This window comes from Sorex fumeus, unplaced genomic scaffold (assembly GCF_029834395.1).
Source record: "Sorex fumeus unplaced genomic scaffold, SorFum_2.1 ptg000195l, whole genome shotgun sequence".
Lineage (NCBI taxonomy): Eukaryota > Metazoa > Chordata > Mammalia > Eulipotyphla > Soricidae > Sorex > Sorex fumeus.
In genome coordinates this window covers 796,264-819,587 of record NW_026606252.1, presented here as the reverse complement: position 1 = coordinate 819,587, position 23,324 = coordinate 796,264, and the positions used below count along the sequence as shown (strand labels likewise).

The following is a 23,324-nucleotide window of genomic DNA, read 5'->3' as shown; positions in this document are numbered from 1 at the left end:
CACGGACAAAGGAGCCACGGATAAGCCACAAACAAGGCTGCCACGGAAGAGGGAGCCACGGACGAGGGTGCCATGGGCAAGGGCCAGCATCACAGACACAAACATCACGGACACACACTCATGGATGAGGGCAACACGGAGAAGCACAAACGCATCACAGCCAAGTGTGCGATCAAGAACTGGTGTCGCAGCACAAGGCCAGGCCGGGTTGCGGGCGGTGGGGACGCGTGGGAGACTGTCCCATGGACACCGTCCCGGGGCCCGGGGTCACAGGTCAGGCAGGTCTCATGCACGGCCCCGTTCGCCAGGACGGTGCTTTGTGGCCTCCCCGCCTGGCGTTGTGCAGATGGCCCTGAGCCCCGACTGGCCGCCTGCGGGGGGACCCAGCACGGGGGGTCCCAAAACTCACCCCGAAGTCGAAGCAGTTGAAGGACGAGTGGAAGTAGAGGCGCGGCCCCAGCCCGTACATCTTCAGGCTCATCTCCAGGAGGAAGAGGCCCAGGAACAGGAACTCGGCGTAGTCTGGGTGGGAGCGGCAGGGGCCGGGTCAGGGCCCCCGACACCCCACGCACACCCACAGACCCACACAGACCCCCACAACACAAACCCCACACATCCCCACAGACCCACACCCCCCACAACACAACCCCCCCACACCCACAGACCCATACCCCCCACAACACAATCCCCACACACACCCCAACACAACTCCCACACACACCCACAGACCCACACCCCCCACAACACAAACCCCACACCCTCCCAACACAAACCCCACGCACACCCACAGACCCACACAGACCCCCACAACACAAACCCCACACATCCCCATAGACCCACACCCCCCACAATACAACCCCCCCACACACCCACAGACCCACACCCCCCACAACACAATCCCCACACACACCCCAACACAACCCCCCCACACACCCACAGACCCACACCCCCCACAACACAATCCCCACACTCACCCCAACACAACTCCCACACACACCCACAGACCCACACCCCCCACAACACAAACCCCACACCCTCCCAACACAAACCCCACTCACACTCACGGACCTACACCCCCCACAACACAAACTACACACACCCACAGACCCCCCCAAACACAACCCCCACGCACATCTACATACCCACACCTCCCCTCACAACACAAACTCCATGCACACCCACAGACCCACACCCCCACAACACAAACCTCACACACACCCACGGACCCACACCCCACACAACACAAACCCCACACACACCCACGGACCCACACCCCCCACAACGCAAACCCCATGCACACCCACAGACCCACACCCCCCACAACGCAAACCCCACGCACCCCCACAGACCCACACCCCCAAACACAAACCCTACACATCCCCACAGAACCACACCCCCCACAACACAAACCCCCCACACACCACAGACTCAACCCCCCCTACAACACAAACCCCCCACACACCCGCAGGCCCACACAAGGCCCTCAGGTAGGACATGGATAAAGTCTGGGCCCCTCACACCCCCCCACACCCACAGACCCCCACACACTTCCATGGGGGGGTTGGGGGGGTATGTGTGTATATGTGAGAGGTGTTATAGCCTACAGGCCATGTGAGTGGGTGTGTGTGGGTGCATGGGGTGTGTATGTGGGTGTGTGTGTTTGGGTGTGTGTGTTTGGGTGTGTGTGTTTGGGTGTGTGTGTGTGTGTGTGTGTGTGTGTGTGTATGTGTATGAGGGGCGAGACTCCTCAATCTGGAGGGCCATACCCGCCAGGCCCCGCCCCTTTCCAGGCCCCGCCCCCAACCCTGGCCCGCCCCTGCCCAGGCCCCGCCCCCACCCCGACTCTGGCCCCGCCCCTTTCCAGGCCCCGCCCAAAACCCTGACCCCGCCCATTTCCAGGCCCCGCCCCAAACCCTGGCCCGCCCCTGCCCAGGCCCCGCCCCACCCCGACTATGGCCCCGCCCCCTTCCAGGCCCCGCCCCAGACACTGCCCAGGCCCGGCCCCGCCCACTCCCCCGCCTGGGCACCTACAGAGCAGGTGCGTGAGCCACTGCGGCTGGTTGTGGTGGACGATGGCCACGCAGGCGGTGTTGAGCGCCACCAGGCCCAGCACGGTCCAGTAGAAGGCCTGGGACTTGACGGTGTGGCGGATGGAGATGCGCAGGCGCCGCTCCTTGTGGCGCAGGTACGAGGCGCCGTCCACCTTGGCGCCCTTGATGCTGCCGCGGGCCAGGGGCGTGCCTGGGCGGGGTGGGGGGAGGGGACAGCGGGCTGCAGCGACCAGCGTTCCCACGGCCCCCGCGAGGCCGGGGGCTCAGGGGGCTCCCCAGGGGGCGTTTTCCTCCTCCAGGGCCCTTTCAGTCCTTTGAAATGGGCCCCCTTTGGACGGGCCCCAGGACCCTGGATGGCCCCGAGCATCCTAGACGAGCCTCAGGAATCTGGACGGGCCCCAGGACGGCCCCCAGGACCCTGATTGGTCCCCAGGACCCTGGATGGGCCCCAGGACCCTGGATGAGCCCCAGGATCCTGGACGGGACCCAGGATCCTGGACAGCCCTCAGGACGGTCCCCAGGACCCTGATTGGTCCCCAGGACCCTGGATGGCCCCTAGCATCCTGGACGGGCCCCAGGACCCTGGATAGCCCCCAGGACTCTGGATGGATCTCAAGACCCTGGACGGGTCCCCAGGACCCTGGATGATCCCTCTAGATGGCCCCCAGCATCTGGGTGGCCCCCAGTACCCTGCACAGACCCCAACAGTCTGGACAGCCCCCAGCATCCTGGACAGACCTCAGGACCCTGGATGGATGGCCCTCAGGAATCTGGACAGGCCCCAGGAGTCTGGACAGGCCCCAGTACCCTGGATGGGCCCCAGGACCTTGGATGGCCCCTCTAGATGGCCCCCAGCATCTGGGTGGCCCCCAGTACCCTGCACAGACCCCAACACCCTGCAAAGACCCCAACACCCTGGACAGCCCCCAGCATCCTGGACAGACCTCAGGACCCTGGTCGGCCCCAGAACCCCCAGCTCCTCTCTGCTTCCCAGATCACCATACCCAGCTCTGCCCCCTGGGGTCACGGCTGCTGCTGATGACCCTGAAGCCAATGGCCCCTGGCCCCGCGCCCCCTCCGTCTGTGCCTTGCCCTGGGAGCCCCCCTCTCCTCCTCTCAAGCCCCCATCTTCCATCCTGCCTTCATCAGTCTGGGCCGCACTGTCTGTTCTCTCTGGGGTCTCCTTCCTGGCCTGGGGGGGGTACGCGGGGCCTGGGTCCAGCCGTGGAGGGGGGCCTCCGGACTCTGTGGGATCCTGGGACCAGCCAGGACATGAAGCCACCACGGTAATGCCCCTGAAGTCCCCTACACCCCTTGACCTCTGGGATTTGCTTCCTGCCGGGGCCTTTCCCAGAGACGGGCCATGTGTGGGGGGTTCGGACAAGAGGATCTGGGCAGAGCACCCGGCGGGGGGATATACTGGCGCCTGGACGTGGCCCCCCCCACCCCGGCGTTCACTCACCCACAGAGGAGATGTCCACGCAGTGCTCATCACTGGCGTCTCGGGTCATGGCCTCTGTCCGACTCCTCTTGATGGTGGCCCTGCGGAGCACTGCGAGGGGACAGACGGTGAGGAGGACAAGGACAAGCTCACGGGGCTCAGAATGGGGGAGGGTGGGCAGAGGGGCACAGGAAACTGCCAGTGTCGACTGGACACCTCTGAGCTGCGGTTCTAGAAACCGCCACTGTCTATAGGACACGTTTAGGTCGGGGTTCCAGAAACCACCAATGCCTACAGGATGCATCTGAGTCGGGGTTCTAGAAACTGCCACTGTCTCTAGGATGCATCTGAACTCGAGTTCTAGAAACCACCACTGTGCACGGGACACATCTGAGCTGGGGTTCTAAAAATTGCCACTGAGTACAGGATGCATCTAAGCCAGGGTTCTAGAAACTGCCACTGTCTCCAGGACGCATCTGAACTGGGGTTCTAGAAACCACCACTGAGTCCAGGATGCATCCAAGCCAGGATTCTAGAAGCCACCACTGACTGCAGGATGCATCTGAGCTGGGGTTCCAGAAACCGCCAATGCCTTCAGGACACATCTGAGCCGGGGTTCTAGAAACCGTCACTGTCTCCAGGACGCATCTGCCCTGGGGTTTTAGAAACCACCACTGTCTCCAGGATGCATCTGAATTGGAATTCTAGAAACCACCACTGTGCACAGGATGCATCTGAGCTGGGGTTCTAGAAACCTCCAGGGTTCTAGAAACAGCCACTGTCTCCAGGACACATCTGAACTGGGGTTTTTCTAGAAACCTCCACTGAGTAGCGGATGCATCCAAGCCAGGATTCTAGAAACCGCCACTGTCTCCAGAATGCATCTGAACTGGAGTTCTAGAAACCACCACTGTGCACAGGATGCATCTGAGCCGGTATTCTAGAAACCGCCACTGTCTCCAGGACGCATCTGAACTGGGGTTCTAGAAACCACCACTGAGTACAGGATGCATCTGGAGTTCTAGAAACTGCCACTGTGCACAGGATGCATCTGAGCCGGTATTCTAGAAACTGCCACTGTCTCCAGGACGCATCTGAACTGGGGTTCTAGAAGCCACCACTGAGTACAGGATGCATCTGGAGTTCCAGAAACTGCCACTGTGCACAGGAGGGATCTGAACTAGGGTCCTAGAAACCGCCACTGTGCACAGGATGCATCTGGGTGAGGGTTCTAGAAACTTCCACTGTCTCCAGGACACATCTGAGCCAGTGTTCTAGAAACCGCCAAAGCCTACAGGATGTACCTGAGTCAGGGTTCTAGAAACCACCACTGTCTACCGGAAGCATATGCCCTGGAGTTCTAGAAACCACCACTGTGCACAGGACACATCTGAGCTGGGGTTCTAGAAACTGCCACTGTCTCCAGGACACATCTGAACTGGGGTTCTAGAAACCACCACTGAGTACAGGATGCATCTGGAGTTCCAGAAACTGCCACTGTGCACGGCGGATCTGAGCTAGGGTCCTAGAAACCACCACCGAGTACAGGATGCATCTGAGCCGGGGTTCTAGAAACTGCCACTGTCTCCAGGACACATCTGAGCCAGTGTTCTAGAAACCGCCAAAGCCTACAGGCCCCATCTGAGCCGGGGTTCTAGAAACCGCCACTGTCTGCAGGACAGGTTTTAAGTCAGGGCTCTGGGAACCGCCAGTGTGGACAGGATTCACCTGAGCTGGGGTTCTTGACACCACCAACACCTACAGGACACACCTCTGGGCCCCACCACCTCATGAAAGCCGGGATCGATTCCCGTGGGGGCCGACTCTAGCTCAGGGGTGACCCGCACACCCTCTGAACAGGGCCGCACACCCCAGCATATGCCCGTGGTCCCCGGAAGACCCCCCTCACAGCTCATCGACCATCCTCCCGACACAACCATCATCCACACAGCCGGGACTGAGGTGGCGGGCGGATGCCACAGTCAGACCCAGACGCCGGTGCCGCACCCGACACCCGTGCCCTTACCTTCCAAGGCCGAAGTCCCCGAGTTCTTGTTCTCCTCAGCCAGCATGACTTCCTCTGTTGCAACAAAAGGGCTTTCCGTTATCTGCCAAACACTTTTACTGATTTTTCCTTTCTGGGTCCCACCCGGCGATGCTCAGGGCCGACTCCTGGCTCTGCACTCAGGGATCACTCCCGGAGGTGCTCGGGGGACCCGAGGGGATGCCGGGGATCGAACCCGGTCGGCCGCGTGCAAGGCAGACGCCCTCCCCACTGGACTATGGCTCCCCCACAAGAGCCTGCCTGCCTGCCTGCCTGCCCTCCCGCCCTCCCTCCCTTCCTTCCTTCCTCTCTTTCTTCCTTCCTTTCTTCCTTTTTCTTTCTCCTTCCTTCCTTCCTTCCTTTCTTTTCTTCCTTCCTTCCTTTCTTCCTTTTTCTTTCTCCTTCCTTCCTTCCTTCCCTCCCTCCCTCCCTCCCTCCCTCCCTCCCTCCCTTCCTCTCTTCTTTCTTTTTTTCTTTCTTTCTTTCTTTTCTTTTCTTCCTTCCTTTCTTCCTTTTTCTTTCTCCCTCCTTCCTTCCTTCATCTTTCTTTGTGTGTGTCTTTTTGGGGTCCCACCCAGCGATGCTCAGGGCTCCTGGCTCTGCACTCAGGAATTACTCCTGGCAGTGCTTGGGGGACCCTAGGGGATGCTGGGGATCGAACCCGGGTTGGCCGTGTGCAAGGCAAACACCCTCCCCACTGTGCTATCGCTCCAGCCCCTCTGCCAACCACTTTTGCAGGAAAAATGCAGCCCCCCTTTCTGACCCTCGCCCCCACCCCATTCCCCTGGGTCGGTGGCTCCAGGCAAAAATCAGACCACGGGGCTGAGGCCTGGCACACCAGGTGTGGGACACAGAGAAAGGAAGTGCTTCCATTAGGGGACACGGGGGTACAGTTCTGCTTGGAGTCTGATGCCCTGGTCGGGAAGACCCTGAGAAAAAGTCAAAAAGTCAACTTTAACCTCCCTGTAGCACTGTCCTCCTGTTGTTTATCGATTTGCTCGAATGGGCACCAGTAACGTCTCCATGGTGAGACTTGTTGTGACTGTGTTTGGCATATCGAATACATCACGGGGAGCTTGCCAGGCTTTGCCATGTGGGCGAGATAATCTCGGTAGCTTGCCGGGCCCTCCGAGATGGGTGGAGGAATCGAACCTGGGCCGACCAGGTCGGCTGTATGCAAGGCAAACACCCTCCCTGCTGTGCTATCACTCCAGCCCCCTAATCTGCCAGAAATGTCGATTTCCCGTTGGCCTCCTGCTCTAACTCCTGAAACCTTTTTCACCACCAGAAATTTTTTTTTTTTTTGCTGTTTTTTTTGGGTCCCACCCAGTGATGCTCAGGGCTGACTCCTGGCTCTGCACTCAGGAATCACTCCTGGCGATACTCAGGGGGACCCTATGGGATGCTGGGAATCGAACCCGGGTTGGTTGCATGCAAGGCAAACGCCCTCCCCGCTGTGCTATCGCTCTAGCTCCCTGGGAATTTCTCTTGACGGAGCCTTTCGGCCCCTGCAATGATCGCCCCATTCAGGGGGTCAGGCTCCATGACCTGTGTCTTCTGCTGACTTCCAGGGTTCTGTACCAGAGCTGCACTGGGCGGTGGCAGTGTCCACGGGGACACTGGTGTCACAAGGGAAGGGTCCACAGGGCTCAGCCAGATGACTCCATTTTCTCATGGGGGCAGCGGTGCACCCTGCAGTGGGCCCCATCTCCATCGAGGGGCCTTTCTGCTTACTGTATCCCATCCACGTGTGGGGGGAGAGGGGGTGTGAGTTCCACAGCGGGGGCAGGGCCTGAGCCTCACACCCCCCCACCCACCCAGCAGCCCCTGGGGGAGCCCTGGCCGCAGACGTCATGAGGTGGGTCTGTTGTGGGAACTTGGAGCAAATGAAGGAGCAGAGCCGCTGAACCATCGTGGGATTCTTCTGGTATAGACCACAGGGAGTGTTGCAGTATCGTGACTGGTTATTCCAGTGTAGACCATGAGGGGTGTCTCAGCCGTTACTGTGATTCCTCTTGTGTAGACCATGAGGGGTGTCTCAGCTGTGATTCCTCTTGTGTAGACCATGAGGGGTGTGTCTCAGCCGTTACTGTGATTCCTCTGGTATAGACCAAGAGGGTTTCTCAGCTGTTACTGTGATTCTCCGGGGTAGACCATGAGGGATATCTCAGTCACTACGGTCATTCCTTTGGTGGAGACCCTAAGGGGTGTGCAGCCTTTATCACGATTCCTCTGGTGAAGACCATGAGGAGTGTCTCAGCCCTTATGTGGTCCCTCTGGTGTCAACTATGGAAAGTGTCTCAGCTGTTACTGTGACTTCCTCTGGTGTAGACTATGGAAAGTGCCTCAGCCTTTATCATGAGTCTTCTGGTGAAGACCACGAGGGGTGTCAGAGCCTTTACTGTGATTCCTCTGGTGTAGACCATGAGGGGTGTCTCAGCCTTTACTGTGATTCCTCCAGTGCAGACCAGGAGGGATATCTCCGTCACTACTGACATTCCTCTAGTGTAGACCATAAGGGGTGTGCAGCCTTCATCATGATTCCTCTGGTGTAGACTGTGAGGGGGTGTGTCTCAGTCTTTACTGTGATTCCTCTGGTATAGACCATAGAAAATGTCTTAGCTGTTACTGTGATTCCTCTGGTGTAGTCTATGGAAAGTGTCTCAGCCTTTATCGTGATTCCTCTGGTGAAGACCATGGGGAGTATCTCAGTTCTTATGTGGTTCTTCATGTAGACTCTGGAAAGTGTCTCAGTTGTTACTGTGATTCCTCTGGTGTACACCATGGAAAGTGTCTGAGCTGTTACTGTGATTCCTCTGGTGTAGACCGTGGAAAGTGTCTCAGCATTTATTGTGATTCCTCTGGTGAAGACCACAAGAGGTTCTCTCAGATGTCACCATGTTTTCTCCGGTGTAGACCATGAGGGGTGTCTCGGCCATTACCATCATTACTCTGGTGTAGACCATGAAGGGTGTCTCAAATTTTATTGTGATTGCTCTGATAAAGACCATGAGTGGTATCTCAGCCCTCACATGATTCCTCTGGTGTAGGCCGTGGAAAGTGTCTCAGCCTTTATCATGATTCCTCTGGTGAAGACCACAAGGGGTTCTCTCAGATGTTACCGTGATTCCTCTGGTGTAGACCATGGAAAGCGTCTCAACCTTTATCGTGATTCCTCTGGTGAAGACCATGAGGGGTTCTCTCAGATGTTACTGTGATTCCTCGGGTGTAGACCATGGAAAGTGTCTCAGCCATTACCATGATTCCTCAGGTGTAGACTATGAGTTGAGTCCAGCGCTTCTCCTGGAGTGGACACTGTGTGTGCGGGGGAGACAACTGCACGACGACTTTTGCGGATGAGGAATGCAGCAGGGAGGAGGCCTCAGGAAGCCAAACCGGAAGTGCCGAGCTTCCTTGTCTGTCTTATCTTTAAGCACAGCCTTTGGGGAAGCTCCGAGTCACCCAGGAGGTGTGATTGGTTGAACGAGACGGGCGGCCCGACTGGTCTAGCAATCCGGGAGGTGTGATTGGCTGAGTAAGCTTGGAGGCGTGGCTGTCCAGGTGAGCCGGGTGGTGTGATTGGCTGAGTGAACCAGGAGGCGTGGCTGACTGGGCAAGCTGGGAGGTGTGATTGGCTGCGTGAACCAGAAGGCGTGGCTGGCTGGGCAAGCTGGGAGGTGTGATTGGCTGAGTGAACCAGGAGGCGTGGCTGGTCGGGCAAGCTGGGAGGCGTGATTGGCTGAGTGAATCAGGAGGCGTGGCTGGCCGAGGAGTGGCGGAAGCACTGTAGGTTTCTTGGAGCCTGATTAGGTGCTTGCAGAAATGCCTCCTCTGTGGGCACACAGAGCCCTCGGTCAGAGCTCAGCCATCCGGTGGGTGGCATCTGGGCTCAGGGGTATCGAGAGGGGCGTGAGGTGGGCAGAGACGCTCTGTGCAGTGCTCCAGACCCCAGAGGTGCAGACCCCCCCAATGCCCGGTGCCAAGTGCACTGGGCCACCACCCTGGAGGAAGGAGGGAGGCTTGGAGAGGCAGGTGGTCTGCCATGCACCCCGACAGGAGGAGAAAGGGGCGTCCCACGGTGCAATTCACACAAAGGTGGCTCCCATTTCTCCAGGCAGGGACTGAGGTGCATTGTCTGGGTAGAAGTATCACCCAGGGGGGCTGGAGCGATAGCACAGCGGGGAGGGCGTTTGCCTTGCACGCAGCCGACATGGGTTCGATTCCCAGCATCCCATAGGGTCCCCCGAGCACCGCCAGGAGTAACTCCTGAGTGCAGAGCCAGGAGGAACCCCTGTGCATCGCCAGGTGTGACCCCAAAAGAAAGGAAAATTTAAAAAGTGGCACCCAGGAGAAGGTGGCCAGGAAAACAGGTGTCAGGTGACGCTGGCGATTCTGCATTAGACCACATGGGGCTGTCTCTGGCTCTGCACTCAGAGATCACCCTTGGCCAGGCCCCAGGGGGTACCCTAGGGGGTGTCAGCGTCCTGCCTGCCCGCTGTGCTACTGCTCTGGCCCCACCCAATGGCCCTCGGGAGTTCTGCCTCTTCTCTGGGGGAGGAGTTGGTGCTGCTGAGTTTCTGTGGTGTTTTAGATCCGTTTGCTCAGGAAGAAAGTGAAAGATTTGCAGTGCTGGGGCAATGGCATCTCTGGAAGGACATTTGGGGTGGGCCTGGGGGTGGGGACTGGGGGTGGGGGACCCTATGGGATGCTGGGAATCAAACCCATGTCGGCTGCGTGCAAGGCAAACGCCCTACCTGCTGTGCTATCGCTCCAGCCCCCCTGGGTGATACTTCTACCCAGACAATGCACCTCAGTCCCTGCCTGGAGAAATGGGAGCCACCTTTGTGTGAATTGCACCGTGGGACGCCCCTTTCTCTGTGCTAACAGAAGGGGTCTGGGTCAAGCTGGCTTGGAGGGGCAGTGAGGGCGAGGGGCCCCGTGCAATGACCTTTGTACGAGGCCAAGAGAGAGTGGTTTCGTGGACAGGCGGGTATCCGGGGACAAGAAACGCTGCCCGCTGGGCATCTGGTCCTGGGCGCTAAGCCCCTCCGGCTTCCGGGCTCTCTGTTCCTCAGTGCCCAGACGCATCAAGGTACAAGACCCCCGGGGCTGGTGTCCATGTACGGCCTCACGCTCTGCGCCCACCCCCTGTCCTTTGGGCCTGCCTCAGTGGCTCTGCCCTGACACCCCGATTTCAAACAGCAGGACCCCACCCCCCCAAAAAAAAACCCATGACCCGGCCTCAGCCGGGCCTCATCAGTCTGAGTGATGGAGGTAACTGCATCTGAGTGATGGGGGTAACTGCATCTGAGTTACACCTTCTCTTCCACGCCTCTGGGGTGCATGCGGGCAGTGGGGCTCACAGTGAGACTCAGAGGGACTCAGGGAAGAGCTGTTGGTTAGCAGTGCCCCCGCCCCCGGCCCATTGGAGACCCCGGGCCTGCCCCGCACACACCTGCCCTGTCAATCCACGCCCGGTAGCCGTTGAGTTCCCGCTCGATCTGCTGCTGACGCCGCAGCTTCATGAAGGCCCTCCGGTTCTCCACACGCTCTCTCTCCTTGGCGAACTCCCTGGGGATGGGGGGACACGCGTGAGTCACCAAGTCTGCCTGGGTGTGTGTGTGGGGGGGGGTTGCATCTGGACTGGCAGGGGCAATGGTTGAGTCACAGAATCTGTCCACTGCACTCAGAGGTCATTCCTGGCAATGCTCGGAGGACCTGATGGGATGTCGGGAATCAAACCCGGGTTGGCCGCGTGCCAGGCAAATGCCCTCCCCGCTGTGCGGACACTCCCGGCTTCGTTACCTTCCTCCTCCTTGATGCCAGAGACAGGACTGTGACCTCACACACATGAGGGTTCAAGGGACCTTGGAGTCACATCCAAGACCGCATCACGGGATATGCAGGCGCTTGTGTCCCCCTGGCTGTGTGCAAACACCTCACCTGCTCAGCTCTGAAAGGGTCTTTATTTAGGGTGGGGGTAGGGTTTGGGGCCACACCTTGTGATGCTCAAGGCTTCCTCCAGGCTCTGTGCTCAGGAATCCCTCCTAGCTCAAGAGACCCCATGGGATGTTAGGAATCAAACCTGGGTCTGTTGCGAGCCAGGCCAGCGCCTGCTGTTCTATCACTCCAGCCCTGAGCATGGAGCACCCCGTCTCGAGCACCCATGCTGGGCACAGACTCCCCACCAGCCCTCAGGACCTTCCTCAGCCCCCATAAGTAACAGGGTTGGTGGAGAATCCCTAAGTAGTGTGTGGCGGTAACTGCATCTGAGTGATGGGGGTAACTGCAACTGAGTGGTGGGGGTAATTGCATCTGAGTGATGGGGGTAACTGCATCAGAGTGATGGGGGTAACTGCATCTGAGTGATGGAGGTAACTGCATCAGAGTGATGGGGTAACTGCATCCGAGTGATGGGGGTAACTGCATCAGAGTGATGGGGTAACTGCATCTGAGTGATGGGGGTAACTGCATCAGAGTGATGGAGGTAACTCCATCAGAGTGACAGGGGTAACTGCATCAGAGTGCTGAGATGTGCTCTGGACCTGAGCCCCGGGCCAGGCTCTCCCATGCGGATGCAGGCAGCAGTGATGGCCATGAAGGAAGGACAGGCCACACAGAGGACACACGAGGGTCCAAGAGAATGAGGGAGGTGGGCAGAGTCAGGGGGTGAAAAAGGGGTCATAACCACCTGGCTGAGTGGAATTGAGGGCAGGTCAGCCCAGAGCAGAGGCCACAAAGCTGCTCCGTGGCACAGGGTATGAGACCCTAAGGGCACGGAGAGAAGAGAGGGCTGTCGGGGGCACACAAGGTCCTTTGGGGCCTGCAGAGCATTCCCCCCGCCCCCATGCCGCCTCTGCAGAAGAGCTAAGGCAGTTCTGAAGAGGCAAACAGTTGCTGAAGGTCGCCGGCTGCGCTATGTACACCGGGCACGGCCTCCCTTGTTCAGGAAGGGATTTCGGGGGACTTAGGTGGTCAACATGTAAAGGCCAGCTGCAGCTGCTCCGCTCAATGGTGGGGGAAGGGCGGGGGCAGCGGCGGAGAGGGCGGCTTGGGACGAGGCCTCTGACCCCCACACATGCTGGGCTGGAACCCAAGTGTGGAGTCACCCTCGCCCGCCCCCCCCCCCCAAGCTCATCCTCCCATCCCCTCCCCCAGCAGCACAAAGAGCGGCCAGGTGGGGGCCCAGTCCACCCCCACGGTCTCTGTCCTCTCCTCGTCTCCTCTGGCCTCTGGATAGCTGGGGTGGGGGGTCTTCCCGCCACCCCCACTGCCGGCGCTGGTGGTCCTGAGGCGCCCACCGTCTCAACATCGCCTCCCTGCTGGAGACTGCAACGCAGAGTGACAGCACAGCGGGGAGGGCATTGGCCTGGCATGCAGCCAACCCAGGTTCGGTCCCCGGCATCCCCTAGGGTCCCCTGAGCACCACCAGGAGTCAGCCCTGAGCATCACTAGCCCCTTCCAAAAATGAAAGGAGACAGATCAAGGGCTCAGAGATAGCACAGCGGGGAGGGCGCTGGTCTGGCACACGGCCGATCCGGGTTCAATCCCCGGCATCCCCTAGGGTCCCCCCGAGCACTGCCAGGAGTGATTCCTGAGTGCAGAGCCAGGAGTCAGCCCTGAGCACCGTGGCGTGCGGTCCCCAACCAAAAAAACAAAACAAACCCCAAACCATCAGGCCCCCGTGAACCCTGATCATGGCCCAGCATTTGTGCTCAGCGTGTGTGTGTGCGGACCGGGTGCCTCTGATGCTTTCGAGACAGATGTCCCCAAACCCACAGCACCAGGCAGTTCCAGGCTACTGAGCTGGCAGCATTAGAACCTGTCTTTCTGAGCTCGCCGGAAACTGCCTTGGAGGGGAGGGGGGGCGGCATCCTGTGTCATGAAGGCACGTATGAGAGGTGCGAGCAGAGACCGCCCCCCCCCCCCCAGTCTCCTCCGAGTGGAAGGGGCTTGAGAAGGGAATTCTCCAAAGTGGAGACACAGCCCCAGGGGCGTGGGGAGACCGTGGCCAGGGCTGCACTGTGAGGAACGTGGGGATGGCAATGCTGAGTGACATTTTTTTTTTTTCCTGGAAAGGGCCAGAGGGACTGATCCATTTGGGAATCTGCAGCTGAGAGAACCACAAACGCATCACAAGCGAGATGCAGTGAGCAAACGGAGCTGGTTACATCTGGGGGCAGAGAAAGGAAATCAAGGCTGGGGGGGCAGCCCGGGGCGGGGGGCACGTGTGCTTCCCCACGGGGGAACCTGAGTTTGATCCCTGGGATCACACAGCCTAGCAGGCACCAGCAGCAGTGGCCCCCGGGACACCGTGTGTGGCCCCCAATCAAAGGAAATTAAAACCCAAACAAACAAAAATAAACTAATAATTGGCAGGCTCCATGACACATCACCTCCTGGAATGTATGTCCCTTTTTTGCTACAAGGGCAGTTTGTAAACAAATCACACACACACACACACACACACACACACACCAGCCCGGGGAGACTTGAAAGTGATTCTTGGTGCAGAGCACACACACACACACACACACACAGACAGACACACAAACAGCCCAGGGGACTTGAAAGTGATTCTCAGCCGCAGAGTACACACAGACTCACACAGAAACACACACACACACACACACACACCCCAGCTGGAGGACTGATTCTTGGCATTCTTGGCCACAGAGTACACACAGAGACACACAGAAACAGGAACACACATACACACACCCAGGCCGGGGGGACTTGAAAGGGATTCTCAGCTGTAGAGCACACACACATACACACACACAGATAGACAACACACCAGCCTGGGGGGACTCAAAAGTGATTCTTGATCACAGAACACACACATACACTGACACATACACACACCCAGCCCGGGGTACTTGAAAGTGATTCTTGGCCGCAGAGTACACACAGACACACAGAGAAAGAAACACACACACACACACACACACACATCAGCCTTGGGGACTTGAAAGGGATTCTTGGCTGCATAGCAACACACACACACACACCAGCCTTGCGGGACTTAAAAGTGATTCTCGGCCACAGAGTGCACACAGACTCACACAGAAACAGACAGACACACACACACACACACACACACACACACACCAGGCTGAGGGAACTTGAAAGTGATTCTCGGCCGCAGAGTACACACACACACACACAGACACACACACACACACACACACACCAGCCGTGGGGGACTTGAAAGTTATTCTTGGCCGCAGAGTATACACAGACACACACAGACACAGAGACACACAGACACACAGAGACACACACAGACACACACACACACCCCAGGCTGGGGGGACTTGAAAGTGATTCTCGGCTGCAGAGCACACACAGACACACACAGACACACACACACACACACACACACACACACACCAGCCGTGGGGGACTTGAAAGTTATTCTTGGCCGCAGAGTATACACAGACACACACAGACACAGAGACACACAGACACACAGAGACACACACAGACACACACACACGCCCCAGGCTGGGGGGACTTGAAAGTGATTCTCGGCTGCAGAGCACACACAGACACACACAGACACACACACACCAGCCGTGGGGGACTTGAAAGTTATTCTTGGCCGCAGAGTATACACAGACACACACAGACACAGAGATACACAGACACACAGAGACACACACAGACACACACACACACCCCAGGCTGGGGGGACTTGAAAGTGATTCTCGGCTGCAGAGCACACACACAGAGACACACAGACACACAGACACACACCCAGGAGGGGCCTGGGAAGTAATTCTCAGCGCAGAGCCAGGGACGCGCCATCCACGGGGGCAACAGCCTTTTCCCTCCGTCCACGTGAGCCGCGCCCGAGCCCCCCAGATGGGCCGTTTCTTTTCCAAACGCTCCCGGCTCATTCTCAGGGAAGCATCAAACGGGCGGGCGGGCGGCATCAGCTCATTTCAAAAAAAGAGGCCAAGGGGTCTTCAAAGACCCATTCAGGGCCGTAAAACGCAAGAGCGAGACAAGGCCAATATCCCTCGGACCCCCGCTAAGGGGCCCCGAGGGGCTCGTTCTGGGCTGTGCCAAGTGACGCCTGAGATTACAGCGCGGCTTCACACCTCCGCCCCCGCCCGGCTCAGCTCCTGCCTCTGTGCTCCCTCCTCTGCCTTTTGTCTTTTTTGTGGGAGGCCCACACGGAGGTGCTCAGTCAGAGGTGCTCACTCGCTACTCCTGGCTCTGCGCTTGGGGACCACTTGGGGTCCTGGCAGGAGCCTTATTTGGGCAAGTGCCTCACCCCTGGCATTCCCTTCTTCTCCTCTGCCTTATTTTTTTTGCTTTTTGAGTCCCACCCGGCGATGCTCAGGGCTGACTCCCGGCTCTGCACTCGGGAATCACTCCTGGCGGTGCTCGGGGGACCCTAGGGGATGCCGGGGATCGAACCCGGGTCGACTGCGTGCAAGGCCAACTCCCTCCCCACTCGGAACCCAACCCACGCGGTCCTTAAAGAAGTCACAGAAGGGCTGGAGCCATAGCACAGCAGGGAGGGCGTTTGCCTTGCAGGCGGCCAACCCAGGTTCGATTCCCAACATCCCATAGGGTCCCCCGAGCACTGCCAGGAGTGATTCCTGAGTGCATGAACCAGGAGGAACCCCTGTGCAATGCCGGGTGTGACCCAAAAAAAGAAGAAAAAAAAGAAGTCACAGAGATGAAAACAGTTCTAAGGAATAACAGGCTTCTTTGAGGATGGAGAAGCCAAGGATGCAGGAAGTATCGAGAATGGCCAAAACAAAGCCACTTGTCACCTTGGAATCAGATTTTTTTTGCCCCCTGCAGTGCCAGAGATCAAACCCGGAAGACATACGACTCTTCCCCCCACCCCGAACTCCACCCTCAGCGCGCTCCTGAACTGATAGATCCCTCCCAATCGCCAACGTACAAAATTAGGCCAAGTAAAGATAATTTTAGACAAAGTGCAAAACTGAAGGAATCTCTGAAGGATGTACTTTAAGGGAGGAAACTAATTCAGAAAGAAAAAAAAATAATAAGCCTAAGTTGTTCGCAGGAAAAGCAAGTTAAAAAAAAGAAAAAAAAAGGTGGGGCGTGTATGTACACACACGCACACACGGGCGTAGAGAGAAAGGAATAAGTTTATTAAAAATAACCCGGCACTCACTTCCACGACCTACAAACGACTCAGCTCTGTCACCCATCTGAGAGAGGCGTCACGGGTGAGCCAACCACGAAGGTCCCATCTCTGGGCCCAGGTCTCTAACATCTTTTTTTTTTTTTACTTTTTGGGTCACACTTGGCAATGCTTAGGGGTCTGTCCTGGCTCTGCCACTCAAGAATCACTCCTGGCGGTGCTCGGGGGACCCTATGGGATGCTGGGAATCGAACCCGGGTTGGCTGCGTGCCAGGCCAATGCCCTTCCCGCTGTGCTATCGCTCCGGGTTTCTCTCTGAAGCTTCTTGTGTCTGGGGTTGAATCAGGTTCCCCTCTGGAAGGGACAGAGCTGCACCCACACCGGCTTCCCCGAGCACACACACGGCCTGAGAAGCCAGGTCACTCAACTGTCCCATTCCACAGCTCCTGGAGGATGCGGCCACATACGCAGCCACACGGAATCTGCAAATCCCAGTCCTGAGCACAGCATAATCAGTATACGAGATGGGTGAACAGGTCCACCAGGTGCTCAGGGAGTAAAAAAAATAATAGCAGGGCGGGCTTTGGGAGCAACACGCAGCTCAGAAAACGCTCAGATAATGGTTTAGTAATGCCACCATTATTAGAAGTAAATGGTTCGATGAGCGACAGCAAGTTGATTATTTTGTGCCTGCTTTAGGAATGGGCTTGGGGGACGGGGGGGTGGACAACGGTGGGGTGGGGAGAGGGACCCACTTGTGGGATTTGGTGCTGGAATATCGAACGCCTGGAATGACTGCGTCATGAACAACTTTGGGAATCACGGTGCTTCAATACAGTTCCAAACATTAATAACAACGACAACAACAAAAATAATAATACTAATAATAGGGGCCAGAGTGATAGCACAGTGGGGAGGGCATTTGCCTTGCACGCGGCTGACCCGGGTTCGATCCCCGGCATCCCATAGGGTCCCCTAAGCACAGCCAGGAGTGATTCCCGAGTGCAGAGCCAGAAGTTAGCTCTGAGCATTGCCAGGTGGGGCCCAAACAGCTAAAGAAAATAGCACTACTTTGAGGCCAAGGAGAGAGTTTATTTGGTCAAAGCACGAGTTAGATTCTCTGTGCTGCATACCATAGGGGGATTGTGGGCCAAGAGTCTGGGGTTGATGCCTGCCCGGGAGGGAAAGGGTGTTGCTCCCTTCCACCTTCTCCACCTGGACAGCAAGATGGCAGCTGCCTCGGAGCTTTTTGGAAAGCCAGGTATGAGCCGGTGGTGACGGGGCAACTGAAACCTCATGGGAAGGGGGGCGTTCCCGGCTCATCCTTCATGCCCTACCGAGATCACGAGTTGCCCCGGCTCTCCGGCACGGCCATGGCTCCAGAGCCACAGAAACCAATCTTATAATTATCTGACTCTCGGCAGAAATACTTCCAGGCTTAATAAGTAAAATATCAGAAATCCAAAATCGTGTGGCCACAATAGCGGCCGTGCGACATCTTTTAATTCTTATAACCAGCTGTAGAAAACAAATTATTCCACAATGCCTTTTCAGCAGGTCTGATTTGGGGGTGCAAACTCTAAATAATAATGGTGCATCTTTTGCCGAAACAGTGACTCTAATCAAAGTAGATAGAGTGTTAACTAGAATTCATCTGCTTCACAGGCATTGGGAGGGGTGGGACGGGGGGGTTTATTGGGGTTCTGGGTGATGAAAAATGAATCCTGGTGAAGGGAAATGTGTTTGGTGATTGCATGACCTAGACTTAAACCTGAAAGCTTTGTAACTTTTCCCACAGTGATTCAATAAATCACGATCACGACCATCCTGTTGTTCGTCAATTGCCTCGAACAGGCACCAGTAATGTCTCCTTCGTCCTAACCCTGAGATTTTAAAAAGTGCCATATTCAAGGATCTTTCAGGGTCAGGAGAATGAGACCCATCATTGTTACTGGTATTTGGCATATTGGGTACGCCACGGGAAGTTTGCCAGACTCTGCAGTGTGGGCAGGATACTTTTGGTAGCCTGCCAGGTTCTCCAAAGGAAAAAATAAGATAATAAGATGTCCCGCGGCCGCGAATGTGGCCGCGCGCTTCTGGGAGCTGGGTTTTATAGTCTCTGGGTCTTGGCTGTTGATGGGACCAAACTGGCGCTGGCAGCAGCTGGTGGGTGTGACGCCTACCTACTGGAAGATGGGGGGGAGGGGTCTGGGTGGAGAAGGCCCAGTCCCAATCCGAGTAGGATTCAATAAGGTAAAGGTAAAGGTAAAGGCCCTCCCGTTGATCGTCGATTTGCTCGAGCGGGCCCAGTAACGTCTCCATTGGAGACTTTGTTGTTACTGTGTCTGGCATATCGAATACTCTCGGTAGCTTGCCGGGCTCTCCGAGAGGGGCGGAGGAATCGAACTCGGGTCGGCCATGTTGGCCGCTTGTAAGGCGAACGCCCTACCCGCTGTGCTATCGCTCCAGCCCGGGTGGTATAGGATTCAATAAATAAATAAATTTGAAAACAAAAGAGTCCGGGGTTGTCCCATTTTGCCTGAGCATCCTTGGGGCAGCCCGGATGGCAATGATCACCAATACAGCCGGGAAAAGAAAAAAACACAAGGGCACCTCCAAAACAGAACCAAGAACGAAGCCGTGATCCACTCATCCGACCGTGCTGTAACCTCGAGGTCAAACGCACACACGAGCCAACATCCAGGAAAACGCCAGGCTCGGGGAACCATTGGAAAACCAGTCATGAAAAGGTTCCGTTTGCGGGAGGCATGAAAGTCACGAGGTGTCTTGGCACCAAACGACCAAGGACTTGCAAGGTTTTCTGGGACTCTGAACATCCCTATGGGGCGATGCATCTAGGCAGGAAGAGACTTCACGTCGCAAATGCCAGCCCTCAGGACCGCGCGATACGAAACGATGTAGGATGTAGCACTGTGTTCCTGTTGTGCATCGATTTGCTCGAGCGGGCACCAGTCACGTCTCCATGGTGAGACTTGTTGTGACTGTGTCTGGATCTCAAAGACGCCACGGGGAGCTTGCCAGGCTCTGCCCTGCGGGCGGGATACTCTTGGCAGCTTGTCGGACTCTCCGAGAGGGACGGAGGAATCGAACCAGGGTCGGACCCCAGTAAAAAGCCAAACAGATATTCAGGAGACCTGATAAAGATATTCACATTTTCTTCTCTTTCTTCTCTTCCCTCTCTCTCTCTCTTTCTCTCTCTGTCATGCTCAGGGCTGACTCCCGGCTCTGCACTCAGGAGTCATTCCTGGCGGTGTTCGGGGGACCCTATGGGATGCCGGGGATCGAACCTGGGTCGGCCGCATGCAAGGCCAACGTCGTCCCTGCTGTGCTAATGCTCCGGCTCCCTTCCTTCTTTATTATTACTGTTGTTGTTGTTCCCTCTTTATTATTGTTGTTATTTGGTTTTTGGTTCACACCCGGCGATGCTCAGGGATCCTCCTGGCTCTGCACTCAGAAATCACTCCTGGTGGTGCTCGAGGGACTCTATGGGATGCTGGGGATTGAACCCGGGTCGGCCGCATGCAAGGCAAGCATGCTACCCACTGTGCTATCTCTCTGGCCCCCAAAGTCATTAAAGGCCCTCCCGTTGATCGTCGATTTGCTCGAGCGGGCCCAGTAACGTCTCCATTGGAGACTTTGTTGTTACTGTGTCTGGCATATCGAATACTCTCGGTAGCTTGCCGGGCTCTCCGAGAGGGGCGGAGGAATCGAACTCGGGTCGGCCATGTTGGCTGTGTGCAAGGCAAACGCCCTACCCGCTGTGCTATCGCTCCAGCCCCCAAAGTCATTAAAAAAAAGTAATATTTTCAAGGGACATAATGTAATCCTCCTATTATACTGATAATATATTGAAATATAGAAACACAATTTTTATTACTACAATATATTTATAACACACTCATAATATTACTGGTTTTGTGTGTTTTTTTTTTCTTTTTGGGTCCCACCCGGCGATGCTCAGGGCTGACTCCCGGCTCTGCACTCAGGAATCACTCCTGGGGGTGCTCGGGGGACCCTAGGAGATGCCGGGGATCGAACCCGGGTCGGCCGCGTGCCAGGCCAACGCCCTCCCCGCTGTGCTATTGCTCCAGCCCTTCACGTGTGTGTTTTCAAAGAGCAATAAAATGTCTCCGAGTTTCCTGGGACTGACTGATACTAGGCCATTCGCGACACAGGGGAATCAATGAAAAACGGATCCCCTCACCCAAGCCATTCGCCACCCACAGGTTTCATCAGAGGCTTTCCGGAAAGTAAACTTTGTAGGGCTTTAGGGAAGAGGCTATAAGAACATCCCTCTAAGATTTGGGTCAAAAGCATAAAGCGACTGAAAATCAGAAAGTCAAAGGCCTACCTGTCAGCTGACGGGCTGCGTCTCAGTCGCCTGCCTGGCGTCTGCACAACGTGAACCTCTCTTTTTTGTGCTGGGGCCACACCTGGCAGTGCTCAGGGCTGACTCCTGGCTCAGTGCTCGGGGCTGACTCCCGGCTCTGTGCTAGGGGATGACTCCCGGCTCAGTGCTCGGGGCTGACTCCTGGCTCTGTGTTCGGGGCTGACTCCCGGCTCAGTGCTCAGGGCTGACTCCCGGCTCTGTGTTCAGGGCTGACTCCCGGCTCTGTGTTCAGGGCTGACTCCTGGCTCAGTGCTCGGGGCTGACTCCCGGCTCTGTGCTCCAGGACTGTGCAACTAAGGGGACCAGATGGGGTGCTTGGGACTGAACCCAGGTCACCATGTGCCAGGCAAGCACTTTCTCTGCTGTTTTAGCGTTTTGGTCCTGTACTTGAGCGGGGGATTCTGCCTCTTACAGGGAGAGCAGGCCTGTCTCCCTCCCTCCCTCCCCCCTTCCTCCTTCCTTCCTTCCTTCCTTCCTTCCTTTCCCTCCCTTCCTCCCTCCCTCCCTCCCTCCCTCCCTCCCTCCCTCCCTCCTTCCTTCCCTCCTTCCTTCCTTCCTTCCTTCCTCCCTCCCTCCCTCCCTCTCTCCCACCCTGCATCAGTGTCCCAGCTGTGCCCGCAATCTGTGAGGCTGAGGGTGTCTGCAGCCATCCCTGCGGGCGCAAGGGGGCAGCAGGCTCCCCGGTCAACGCTTCCTGGCACAGTGGACATGGCCGAGCACGCAGGGATGCACGTGGAGGGTCATGCACCGCCCAGGGCTGGGGGACATCGGGGCCACGGGGACCAGGGAGGGGCCTCGGGGCTCCCTCTGCAGATCCCCCTGGGAGCGCAGCCGGTCCTGGGGCCTGGTGGGCGCCGGGTGCCCCTCGGACCCTGAGCGTGACCTGCCCACCAGTGCCCACACGCCGCCCGGCTGGTTTCTGTAGAGACCCTGGGCAGGGGGGGGGGCTTTCTGGGATGTCGGGGGTGGGGGAGCCCATAAGTGGGGCGAGTCCTCGATCAGGACTCCTCCCCCAGGAGCCCCCGGACCCTGCTGGTCCCAGGATATTCGGGGAGGGGTGGGGGGGGCTTGGCTATGCGCACACCCCCCACTGCCGGTCACTTGCTGGCAGGGTGGGAGATACAAGGCAGGGGAGGGAGGAGGAGGGAGGAGGAGGAGGAGGAGGAGGAGGAGGAAGAGGAGGAGGAGGGGAGCACTGGGCTTCTGGACCCTTAACTGCACACAGAGAACTCAGCCTGTGCATAGCCCTGAGCCTGGGGGGAGGGGGAGGGGGCCGACAGCCCCCCAGAATGCATGGCCTCCCCCCCCACCGCCCCCACCCCCGTGGCCCCGTGTGGCGCCGTCGTCACCCAGGCCTGTCTCTCTGGTGGCCTCGTCCTGTCCCTGCGGCGACTGTCATGACTGTCATTCTCCTGCTGCTCCTCCTCGCTCGCTCTCCTGGCCGGCCCCCTCCCCCCTCCCCGCCCCTCCCCACCACACCGCTGCCTTCCCAAGCCAAAAAAAAAAAAAAAAAACCCGGGGCCCAGAGATACCACTTTTGGAAGCTCATTACGTTGCCACGGCAACCAGGAACCTTTTTTTTTCCCTTCTTTTTTCTCCCTGAAGTTTCTCTCTTCTCCCTGGCGCCCCCTTCCAGGGACTAGACTCTCCCACTCACGCCCTCCAAACCCAAACCCCGCACCCCCCCCCCCATCTCCCACTACGCTCCACGGGCCTGCAGGAGAGACAGACACACCGCGGAGGAAGGAGGAACACACACGCCACGGCCATCGGGCCCAGGGGAACGTCCCTGACTCGGGTCGGAGACCACACAACCCCGCCAGGCGGGGAACGAGGCAGGGGCCTCTCTCTCTCTCTCTCACACACACACACACACACACTCACACATTGACACACACACACTCACACATACACTCCCATTCACACACATACACACATGCTCACAGCTCACACGCACATTCACACACACTCACACGCATTCACACATACTCTCACACTCATACTCACACTAACACACACACACATACTCATACACACAGGCACCTCCTTCTCCCCTCCTGCAAGCAGGCAGACTCGCTCCCTCCCGCTTATGTAATCGGCCGAAGTGCTGCCTTGCCTTGTTGCGTTGTTACGTTTCTTCTGCCTCCGCCCTGGGAAAGTCCCGGAGACGAGGCCAGGGGGCCACGCTGGGCCCCTCTGAGGGTATGCCAGGGGTGGGGGTGCGCCCTGCCAACACCAGCCTCCTG

The 23,324-nt window shown here is 57.5% G+C and overlaps 1 protein-coding gene across 1 annotated transcript in view; it reads right to left on the bottom strand.

Moving 5' to 3' along the window:
• The window catches only part of CACNA1E (calcium voltage-gated channel subunit alpha1 E), a 179,051-nt gene that overhangs the window by 35,502 nt on the left and 120,225 nt on the right, over positions 1–23,324 (bottom strand). The window contains 5 exon segments of the mRNA XM_056108143.1: positions 410–522; positions 2,032–2,241; positions 3,514–3,603; positions 5,519–5,572; positions 10,992–11,107. Coding sequence (XP_055964118.1) covers positions 410–522; positions 2,032–2,241; positions 3,514–3,603; positions 5,519–5,572; positions 10,992–11,107 — 583 coding nt within the window.